The sequence below is a fragment of the Solanum dulcamara genome, chromosome 2, assembly GCF_947179165.1.
Source record: "Solanum dulcamara chromosome 2, daSolDulc1.2, whole genome shotgun sequence".
In the NCBI taxonomy this organism is placed as follows: Eukaryota; Viridiplantae; Streptophyta; class Magnoliopsida; order Solanales; family Solanaceae; genus Solanum; species Solanum dulcamara.
In genome coordinates, this window is record NC_077238.1 from 8,992,793 (window position 1) to 9,004,840 (window position 12,048).

Sequence of the window (12,048 nt, forward strand, 5' to 3'; positions counted from 1 at the left end):
ATACAAGGTTGGTGAACATCAGAAACTTAAACTGTTTGACTGTTATTTTCTGGTCAGAAATTCTTTTGATCAGCCTTTATATGCCATTTTTTCGCCTTCACTCTCACATATAAATGTCAGCAATGCAACATAAAAAGAGCTATAATGTGTTGGATAATGTTTCTTTAGTACTACTTATGGAAACACCACCTGAGTCTGTTAATGTTAGCAAGATCAGAACTCTCAAAGTTGCTGACATTAACCTTAAAGTCTTTTCTTAAGGGAACAAATTAAAAGTTAGGTATCACCAACTAGGAGAAATGTTTTTCAATAACGGAACAGCCCAAAACAGCCAGAATTGAAAGGCACATAGAAGAATGTAAATTGCAAAATGACATTGAAAATGAGCCGTTCACCCTTGAATTTTATATTCCAAGAGCTTAAGTTATCATTGTTTCCATACAGTTTCACAAGCTCCCATGTCAACTAGCCTAGGGCACAAGACTGGTGTCCCAACAAAATAACTAACTAATGAATGATGAAGTAAATATAATAGCACGATAGGCTAATTTACTCGAGCTATATGTACAAGCTCTCCCGGGGAACTTATCTTGTCTAGCTTCCTTTTCAGCATTGCCTAACACTAGCTAACGGGGTATGCCTTGTCATCTCACGTTACAGCATTGAGGTTTCCCTTGGTTCAGCAACTTTCTCCACAGACAGATCATTTGCCTTGGAGATTGATAATGTGCAGTGTAATAATCATCAATGCACCCAAACTGACAAAACTTCAAGCTATGCACATACTCCACGGGCTTGGAGCTGTTGAACTGTTCAACCCACATTCCCATGCTCACGTCCTCCATCTTAAACAACTGCAGCGGGTCAAATATATGTTAGATAGAATTATTTTTCTGTTCAGGTTTCCAGAAGGGAGGGGGAAGACAGAGAGGTTAGGAATATTTCACAAAGCAGATCGAGGTAACTTACCCTCAGCTTGTGTTTCTCAAACTCGGAAACTATGTACTCTGCGATGTCAAATGAGATGATGTAACCAGGCCCATTGGCGTAGGGAGGATAATCTTCTTCAGGCCATTCCTGTCAACCCCATGGAGAAAACTGAACGTCAGTAACTACTAACTAGTGAATGTATAAGAGGTTCAGGACATAAAGGGTTTCATTACCATGAAGCAAACTGCCTAAGGAAACTACCAAAATACAAAATAAGGGTGAAGAAAACAATGGTTGCAATGGGCTTGGTATCGAACTTAGTACAACGCCAGTATAAGGCCAGATTGGCCAGATCAAACCAGGGATACAAAAGACCAAGCCTACTTTTCTATGGCAGTCCCATTTCAAGTTAAGGTGTCAAGGGCCATCTTTTGGCTTAAACCTTCTATGACCCTACACCGGATGAATCTTCACTGCCATTCCAGTAAAAAGGAAGAGATTTTTCTACAAATTGTGATTTGCATTATTACTATGTTGGAGCTTGGTGCCTTTTGGTTTGCTGCTGCTCACTTAGTGAGTTGTCTTGGTAACTTCTACCACCTCCTGTTAGCATGTAAGACATGCGCTAGTCTCAATGGTAGTCCTTCGGCATGCACTCTCAAGGATATGTAAGGGTTATGATTTACCACATGAAAACAAAAGAAACTGCAGATATAGATCAATTACTATGCCTCAACCCCCTCCTGGAATTCAGTAGACTACAGAACTTTTGAAGTGTAATATTGACTAAGTGAGAGACTCTACCTCATAGGTGACTGCCCATTTACCATGTCGAAGGGGCTTATGGTTGTAATTGATGTTACCAACATACAGGCTTCTACCACTAGGGACTTTCTTAGCTTCCTTCATCACAGCATCAATCCTTACAAATGTGTCATCGTCACACTTCATTACATACTTCGCCGCGACTGTACGGACCTGGAATATTCCACGAGTACATAAACGTTAAATGGATGAGAAAATCTGAGGTGAAAATGAGCTTAATCTGATTTTATCCTCGCACTTACCCCATATTCACAAATTGCTACTGTCTTCAATACAACAAGATCGTAATTGTCCATGTAAGGGACTATAACTATATCGCCAAAAAAATCTGCTTCTTTCATGAGCTCCACATTTATCTCTTTTCTTCCATGCTGCAACATTTAATTCAAATATAAGCACATGCAAGGCTCCAAATATGAGGTATTGCTTTCACCAATGGACACTTCTGTCTACGCCAGGTCTTACCATTGCCACAATGAAACGGGCTACAACATTTGAAGACTTAATTGATGGATGCTGCATCCAAGATTTTCTCACAGACATTCTCTCTGAAAAATGATTGCCTGCAGAAAGGATGCCAATAAAGAGCTCCACAGGTTCATCTGGAAGTGGCGGAGCTTGCCACTTGGGCAACATTTCCAAATGCCTCTGCGGAGCAAAACTTGGATGTGTTGAAGGTAATGAAGCAGCAAATACAGAATGCACGTCAATATCCCCATTAACAAACAGACCCGTCGCATCCTCAAGAGTAAAACCCTATCAACCATAAGAAAATGTTTAGAAACTGATATGCATCACAAAAAGACATTAAGATAAATAATTTTAGACAATACTCACAGTACGATAAGGAAAGGAAGAAATATGTCTCCCATCTACATTGATGTGATAACCTTCTAAGCCAGCACTGACAGTAAGCACAAACAACTTGTTCTCTACAAAGGGGTATGGCCAGTCAATTGAAACCTTCTTTGTCCTCCCACCAATCAATCTCTTCAACCACCATGTAGCCTTTGATTCTTCAGAGTGATCATCGTCATCACGTATCCACTTCTCACATTTCACCTGTCCGTCAACTTCATTCAATCCACAGCAAATCACAAACACAGACAACACTAAGTGAAAATCTTAACCATTACCATGCAGCAGCACGTATACTATACATGAGAAATCAATCATTGATATTCAATTAGTCAAGGTGCGCAACAAGCTGGCATGGACACCATGGTTGTTAAATAAAACAGTCTGAATTCAGTTGATCAACCTTTTTACTGATCAGACACAGCTGATTCAATCATCTATAATTAACAATATCTAGCAAATATTTTGGTCAGTAAGAATTCAGCTTTGACAGCCCTAGAGAATTTCAATGTCTTTCCTTCCATATATAAAGTTGTAAAAATTGGAAATTTAATAATTCCACCATTTCCTAAAGAAAAAGTGCAAGCATGAATCAGCCATGTAAATAACAACCACTCAGCATACAGATTGACTACAACTTAGTCCCAAACTATGTGCGGTCAGTTATATCAACACCATTATATTCTAATAAGATTCGTTTCATTACAATACTGGTTAAATGATTTCTCTTTTAAGGCAAATTCGGAGTTCACTATAACTCATTCATTCCAAAACTAGTAAATTAATTTCTCTTCAAGGCAAACTAGCATTTCGCAAAAAACTAGAGTTTCTCATAATATGAAACTTACCCCTACCAATACATAATACAAGTGCATCAACGATAACAAGTTAACAACCAAAGAATTAACTCTCATTAACGAATACAAAAAAGAAAAATCATTAACAACATAAATTCCTCACCAGTGTCCTCACTAGGCTTGGATTTCCAACCGTCACACCTCATAGCAGACCCCCACTGCATCCTATAACATGTATTCTGCTCAATCACTGGCCTTCCACTCCAATCCCCCTTCAACCTCGGATTGAAATGCAGTATTCTTGGAGGGTCCTCTCCATCAACTGTCTTCAATCCTTGCAATTCCATCATAAACTGTGAAACCATCACAATCTCATCATCATCCTTCACCAATGTAATTTTAGGATCCTTCTCTTCGTGGGCCCACCGAGGCGTCCCCACTACTGTTATATGAGACCCTAAAGTCAGTCCACAAGGTATCACCATAATCTTCCCACCAGCCACAAACTCACTACCCCACAAAGACACCGAGTTAGGACACGACTCAGTCCGGTTCTGAGTCAGACTCACTACCTCCGTTCCAACTTTCCCCGATTCGATATCCTGAAACAGTTTCTTCCCAGCTACAAAAGCATCCCTAACAACTTTATGCAGCTCAGAAAACTCATCTTTATCAAAGCTATCAAACACCTTCTCATCAAAAATGAAACCTGAAATTTTCTTAAACTCACCCATCTTCCTATGAGGTAATGAAAATCCCATTTTAGCTCTACTTGACACAACCCTTGAAGGAAAAACTGGATCTTGACTCGAACCACTCAACTCACCAACACTATTAAGCCTGCTAAATTTGGAATTATTATCAAAAGGTGTAGAAATAAGTTCATACGATTCTAACCCAAACCCAAGTCTACAAATCAAAGGTATTTCCAAAGTAACCAACAAAAAATACAAAAACAACAAACCCATCAAGACTTGAATCGATCTGAGTCGACTCATTGAGATTACTGAGTCGAACTTAGCTCGTTTCATTTCAACCCCAAATTAAAACAAAACAAATAAAAATCAAAACTTGTTATGAAAATAATAAAATTATAAGAAAAGTAAATAAAAGACAAAGGGAAAAATAAAGTGGAGAAGTTTGAGAGAATTGTGTATATTTTTATTGTCAAATTTGACAATTTATAATAAAATTATAAAAAAAGTAAACAAAAGACAAAGGAAAAATAAAGTGGAGAAAGTTTGAGAGAATTGTGTATATTTTTATTGTCAAATTTGACAATTTATAGGCAAAGATTAGTTGCCACAAAACAAAAAGGGACAAGGGGAAAAGTAAAGGGGAGAAAATGACATTCATTAATTCCTAACACTTCCCCTTGAATGTTCATAAAAAAAAAATCTAGTGAAAGAATAAATATTTACAGTCATTTTGAACGCTCATATATGTTGTGTCTCGTTAAAATCTTACTAGAAAAAAATTCAGTGGAAAAAAACCTAATAAAAGAACAAGAGCACACACATCTGATAATACGCCTTGAGTGTTGTCTCATTAAAAATCTTGTTAGAAAAATCCAGTGGGACAAAATCTAGACTAAGAAAAAAAGAGTGTGGCGCATATTATACTCCTCCTGATGAAGACATCATTTAATATTTCGAAGTTGACGCATTCCAATCTTGTATCTCAATTTCTCAAAGGTTGGAGTTGGCAAGACCTTGGTGAACATATCTGCTAAATTATCACTTGAACGAATTTGTTGAACATCTATTTCACCTTTTTTTTTGAAGGTCATAGATAAAGAAGAATTTTGGTGAAATATATTTTGTTTGTCTCCTTTGATGTATCCTCTCTTTAATTGAGCTATACATGCAGTATTGTCTTCATACAATATTGTTGGAGTGTCTCTTATCAACGAAAGGCCACATATTTCTTGAATGTGTTGAGTTATTAATCTTAATCAAACGCATTCTCGACTTGCTTCATGAATGGTTATTATTTTTGCATGATTTGAAGAAGTGGCAACCATTGCTTTGTTGAACGTCATGATATAATTGTACCACCACATGTAAATAAGTAACCCATCTGCTATCGACCTTTATGGGGATCAGACAAATATCCTGCATTTGTATAACCAATCAATTCTGACGTGGATTCATTTGAGTAAAACAATCTCATATCTGTGGTCCCTCAGAGGTATCTGAATATATGTTTAATTCCATTCTAGTGTCTTCGCGTTGTAGAAGAACTAAATCTTGCTAACAAGTTTATTGAGAAAGCCATATCGAGTCTAGAATTGTTGGCAAGATACATTAATGCACTAATTGCACTAAGGTATGGTATTTCAGCACCAACAAGCTCTTCATCATTTTCATGAGGTCGAAATGGATCTTTATTAATATCAAGAGATCTTACAACCATTGGGGTACTCAGTGGGTGTGCTTTATCCATGTAAAATCTCCTTAAAATATTTTCTGTATATGTTGATTGATGGACAAATATCTCATTTGTAAAATAATTAATTTGTAGACCAAGATAAAATTTTATCTTTCCGAGGTCTTTCATTACGAATTCCTTTTTTAGACATTTTATTGTTTTTGAAAGTTCTTCAGGAGTTTCAATGATATTTAAATCATCAACATATATGGCTATTATGACAAATTCAGATCCAGACCTTTTCATAAAGACACAAGGGCAAATTGGATCATTTTTATATCTTTTTTTTAGCAAATATTCGCCAAGACGATTGTACCATATTCACCTTGATTGTTTCAGCCCATATAAAAAATTTTAAAGTTTTATTGAACAAGTTTCTCGGAAATCTTTATATATTTCAGACATTTTAAATCCTTCAGGAATTTTCATAAAAATATCGTATAAATAGGCTGTAACGACATCCATCTGATGCATGCCAAGTTTTTCATGAACTGTCAGATTTATAAGATACCTGAAAGTGATTGCATCCAGCATAGGAGAATATCTTTTCATAAAATCAACGTCGGGTCTTTGCGAAAATCCCTATGCCACAAGTTGTGCTTTATATCTTACAACTTCATTTTTCTCATTTCTTTTTCGCACAAATACTCATTTGTACCACACTGATTTTATACCTTCAGGTATTCGGACTATCGGTCCAAAAACTTCGCGTTTTTCAAGCGAAACTAGTTCAACTTGAATTGCATCTTTCCATTTTGGCCAATCATTCCTCTATCTACATTCATCGACAGATTTTGATTCAAGATCCCCATTTTATTGCATTATTTTCAATAGCAACATTATAAGCGAAACTATTGTCGACAATTACATTATTTCAGTTTTATATTTTTCCTGATGAGACATAATTTATTGAAATTTCTTTATCATTTTCAGGCGTCTTAACCTCTTCCAAGGTCTTATCAATTGTTATGTCTCCTTGCTCTTCTTGAACAGGTTCTTTCATAGCATTACCATCTTGAGTGTTTGCTCTCTTTTTTTCCCGAAGATTTTTATCTTTGGAACTGATCGATCTACCACATTTTAAATGTGGTTTAGAGTCATTTACATTAATTAATTGTTCTACTGGAACATCAACTCGAATTAGAGCATTAGCAGCTGGAATATGAGATTTAGTAACTCTTAATAGGTTGGTGAATGCATCTGACAGTTGATTTGCATTATTTTGCAAATGAATTATCTTTTGAACTTCTAGTTCATATTTATTTGTACGAGAATCTAAATGAGATAGTGATAATGCATTTTAATCTATTTTTCTTTTCAGCTGCTTATTTTTTCCCCCTAATATTGGGTATACTGATTCATCAAAATGATAATCAATAAATCTTTTGCAGTAAATAAATCTTCAGTTATAGGTTCCAAATATTTTATGATAGAACGAGATTCATACCCAACAATTGTAATGGGAAAACTTTATGATAGAACGAGATTCATACCCAACATATATCCTCAATCTTTTGGGGGGTCCCATTTTTGTGCATTGTGGTGGAGCAATTGGAACATATACTGCACATTCAAATATTCTAAGATGAGAAATATTCGGCTTCTGACCAAAAGTCAATTGTAATGGAGAGACTTTATGATAATTTGTGGGTTTGATTCGCACAAGACTTGCTACATGCAAAATAGCATGACCCCATAATGAAATGAGAAGTTTTGTTCTCATAAGCATTGGTCCAACAATTAATTGGAGACATTTAATTAATGATTCCGCTAGACCATTTGAGTATGAATATGAGCAACCGGATACTCAATTGTTATCCTAGTGGACAAACAATAATCATTAAATGTCTGAGATGTGAACTCACCAGCATTTTCAAGACGAATTGTCTTTATTGCATAATTTGAAAATTGTGCTATTAACTTGATTATTTGAGCAAGTAATCTTGCAAATGTCATATTATGAGTTGATAATAAGCACAAATGTGACTATCTTGTAGATGCAACTATTAAAACCATATAATATTTAAATGGTCCACATGATGGGTGAATGGACTCACATATATCACCCTGTATACGTTCTAGAAAAGCTGGGGATCCAATTCCACTTTGATTACTGATGGTCTAGTAATCAATCTGCTTTAAGAACATGCAGCACAAGAGAATTCTTTAAATTGAAGAATCTTTTGGGTCTTCAAAGAGTGTCCATGTGAACTCTCAATTATTTTGCGCATAATATTAGAACCGAAATGGCCCAATCGGTCATGCCAAATAATAAAATTATTTCAGTTAGTAAACCAGGTTTACTATGACATATGTTTCAACTATGCTAATACTTGTGAAGTATAAGCCGGATGAAAGAGCGAGTAGTTTTTCAAGTATAAACTTTTTGCCCGACATTATTGTAGTAATGTAAATATAGTTATTATTTTCATCATCTGTAGTCTCAATATGATAACTATTTTGACGAATGTCTTTGAAACTTAATAAGTTTCTTTGAGAGTTACTACAATATAATATTTTATTAATTATTAAATTTGTTCCTCCGACAAGTACAATTTTAGTTTTTTTGGATCCTTCAATTAATCTTGTACTACCAGATATTGTATTAACATTAGCTTCTTTCATAATCAAATAAGAAAAATATTTCTTATCTCTTAAAATAGTGTGTGTTGTGGCACTATCAATAAGACACATATTATCATAATTGATGTTGGATTCAACTGATGACTTGAGAATTTCTATATTCTTCATAAACAAAAAGATACATTATAAGAACGTGAAACCTAACAACATAGGAAATTTTTAAAAAATTGCACTACATTAAGAAACATTTTACGAAGGACACATAATATCAAACATAATAAAAAAAATAATAACTATTTTTATCCCCAGTTAGATGATCAATTCTTCAGTCAATATTTATAAAATCTCCAGCTTCCAAATGAGTAATATTTGGTAGATCTTCGAAAGCATCATCTTTATAAGCAAGATTCGCCTCAATATCTTCATATTTATTTGAGAGAGTTGTTTCATTATCATCAATCCGAAAATTCAAGTGTGTCTCTACATTATTATCTCTTCTTTTGAGAGAGGCTTGATAAAGTTTCACAAAATAATTGGGCGTACGACATTCACGTGCCCAATGACCCTTCATATCACACCGGTGGTAAATATTGAATTTACCTCTGAAAATATTATTTTGAGGAACTTTATTGTTCTCATGTTTATTTCCATCATAATGAAGATAATTCTTTCGTCCTCTTCCATGTCCTCGCCCACGTCCATGGCCGCAGCCATCACAGTTAAATATTCAGTTTTTATTCATTCATAAATATGATGACGGAGAAAAATCAAGGTCTTTACTTTATCTTGGCTTGATGCTTTATTTTCTTGTTTAATAATATCACCAAGACCTTTAGCGTCAAGGTAAATTTCGGTATCAAGGATCCATGATAAAAAAAAATTCAAAAATGTCAAATGCCACAAATTTAAGTTTTGATAAATTTAACATGATAAAAATTGAGATAGAAATTAACTTAGAAATAACAAAGACAACTAAAATAAAATTTCTTCAGTATATATATATATATGATATAAAAATTAATTTATCTAGAGAAAATTAGAACTTCGTACTGATAACATATTATGAAAATAATAAAATTACAAGAAAAGTTAACAAAAGACTAAAGGAAAAAACAAAGCACAGAGAGTTTGAAAGAATTGTATATATATTTTCATTGTCAAATCTAATAATTTATAAACAAAGATTAGTTGCCACAATTGACAAAAAAAAAAGGGGCATGAAAAAAATAAAATGGAGAAAATAACATCCATTAATTCCTAACAAAACTTTCTTTGTGGGGTTCTTTCTTTATAGGATAAAGATCAATTCTTTTCAAGAAAATTGAAGAAAAAACAGATCAACAACAAAACCCAAGAACCCTAATAGTTCATCAACTCAAATGAACTGAAATTTTTTCACACACTTTTTACATTCTAAACTTTCTTCCTGGGGTTTTTTCTCATAGCATAAAGAACATTTCTTTTCAAGAAAATTGAGAAAAAGACAGATCAAAAACCAAGAAAAACAAAACCCAAGAACCCTAATAAATAGTTCATCAACTCAAATGAACTGAATTTTTTTTTCACAAACTTTTTTACGCTTTTTATATCCAAATGGAGAAAACATTTAACATTTGGTCTTAAAAAGTTTTTGTCATTTTGAAGTGTGAACAGATCATTTTGCTCTTTAATTCTGAGATAGGGATAGATTTGTATAAACTTAATTTTTTTTTCAAATTTTATTTTAGAGAATCACATTAATTTTGAAGTCGCTATTTTCGCATACTATTCAATAATCTCAAAAGAAATTCGAGACATTCAAAAAGAGAATTATCACTTGTGGTCTTGTAGAACATGAATTTTGGTTGGTAAAACAGACTTGTGGCGCTGGAATTCTGGTTGGTAAGACAGACTTGTGGCACTGGAATTTTGGTTGGTAAGACAGACTTGTGGCGCTGGCTTCCCTCTTTGTGTACGTTGGAATTGTCCTATTTTTTAAATCTTTTTGAAATTTTGAAATCTTGAGCACCAAAAAGGTTTTGTCTTTTTGGACTATTCTTATCTATTATTATTATACCAATAATTTGTGAAAAAGAACAAGACAGAATGATGAGTAATATGTGAATTCAAACCTTTTAATAAGATTGTTCAATCATCAAATAAGATGATTCAAATTATAATGATAACCGAGTTTAAATTCGTTGAATATTTTACTTTATTGGTGAAATACATTTTTTACTATGAAAATTATATAAAATTTTGTATTTTATACAATGATAAGATTCGTAATATTACAAATTCAAACATATCTAAGTAATTAGATTTTAAACTAATAAAATTTTCATAAAATTCCCTATTAGTTATTGGGACAGATAGAGTATTAATACGAATATGTGTTTATTATTTCTTATATATATTGACCCTTTATGTAAATGATTTTTTTTTTTTTTTGACTCCTTATGTGAACTAGCATGAAAAGGAATTTTCAATGTTGTCAATGATGGTGACACCCATTAGTCCTTATTGCCAAATTTATAAACTATTGGACAAAAAGCTTTCTATCAAAAATCATTACCATACCTTTTTGATAATAATAGTTACCTAAAGTTTAGGAAGCAACATAAAATTTTATTTTCGATCTTTTGTTTCTTGTCCAAAAATCGTTGTTCAATTTACGAGTAATTTGTAATTTACCTTCTTAATATATGCACACTTTATTCTATGTTTTCTTTGATTTACATCTTAATCTTCTTAATTTTACAAAATTATTTAAAAAATACTTTTTTTCCAGTTATTTATGAGGGACAAAATTGGGAAAACACAATTAGTAAGTCTACAAGAAATTATATATAGCCATGATCTTAGGATTTTGAGAGTAACTTTTTTCATTTGTAAGTCGTTATTCAACTATCATCTTATGTAGGTTATTGTGGTTTTTAATTCATAGTTTTCAATGGCATAACTTGCGCTATATGAATTTTTATTTTTTTGGTAGTTAGTCCTTTTACTATTTTCCTAAAAATACATATGATGAAAAGAGAGGCATTTATGCTTCTTCCACAGAAAAGAGAAAAAAGATAATGAATTATCACAAATTGCTTAACAATTTTTATTTTTTTGGTAGTTAGTCCTTTTATTAGGGTAAATATTTTTCCTTTTTAGGTATAAGTGTTATTTTTCCTAAATTTTTTCCTTAAAAATATGACAATCTGAATGGGTGAAAAACATTTTCACCCCCCAACTTTGCTTTTAAAATCAAACTCCCCCTCAACTTTGAACAATAATCAAACTCCCCCTTTATCCATGCATTGTCCATTTTACCCTTGTTATATCACATCTATTTAATATCTCTTTATATTATATATAATTTATTTTTTTAACATAGATATTTATAACTTTTTTTAAGTTCTTTAACATTATAAGTAGAATAATACTTTAAAGAATTTATCACAAAATTTAATATTATTCTTATGACCGTTATTTCAATATAATATGCATTAAGTGTGTGTATATGTACGTATACTTTTCTTTTCTCCACTATTTTACTTCATGCGTTTCATATTACTTGACTCTTCTTGATGCATATGACACCCCTTAAAAAAATTAATTAGAGGTGTATTTTTCTAAACTAACAATATTAATAATA

The 12,048-nt window shown here is 32.9% G+C and overlaps 1 protein-coding gene across 1 annotated transcript; it reads right to left on the reverse strand.

Moving 5' to 3' along the window:
- Positions 1-355: 355 nt before the first annotated feature.
- Positions 356-4,560, reverse strand: LOC129880246 (hydroxyproline O-galactosyltransferase GALT6-like). The gene is made up of 7 exons (XM_055954199.1): positions 3,574-4,560; positions 2,593-2,828; positions 2,221-2,511; positions 1,998-2,126; positions 1,735-1,908; positions 970-1,077; positions 356-854 (listed from the first exon to the last, which is right to left on the reverse strand). Exons 1-7 carry the CDS (start codon positions 4,439-4,441, stop codon positions 645-647), a joined length of 2,016 nt encoding a protein of 671 aa, XP_055810174.1. The 5' UTR covers positions 4,442-4,560; the 3' UTR covers positions 356-644.
- Positions 4,561-12,048: the final 7,488 nt, after the last annotated feature.

Bases quoted from the DNA above. Each gene is read 5' to 3' on its own strand.
- LOC129880246 (XM_055954199.1), bottom strand. From the start codon at position 4,441: ATGAAACGAGCTAAGTTCGACTCAGTAATCTCAATGAGTCGACTCAGA. The intron at 2,829-3,573 runs GTGAGGAATTTA...GATTGAATGAAG, and splicing joins CAAGCCTAGTGAGGACACTG to TTGACGGACAGGTGAAATGT. The intron at 1,078-1,734 runs GTAGAGTCTCTC...TGGGGTTGACAG, and splicing joins AATGGGCAGTCACCTATGAG to GAATGGCCTGAAGAAGATTA.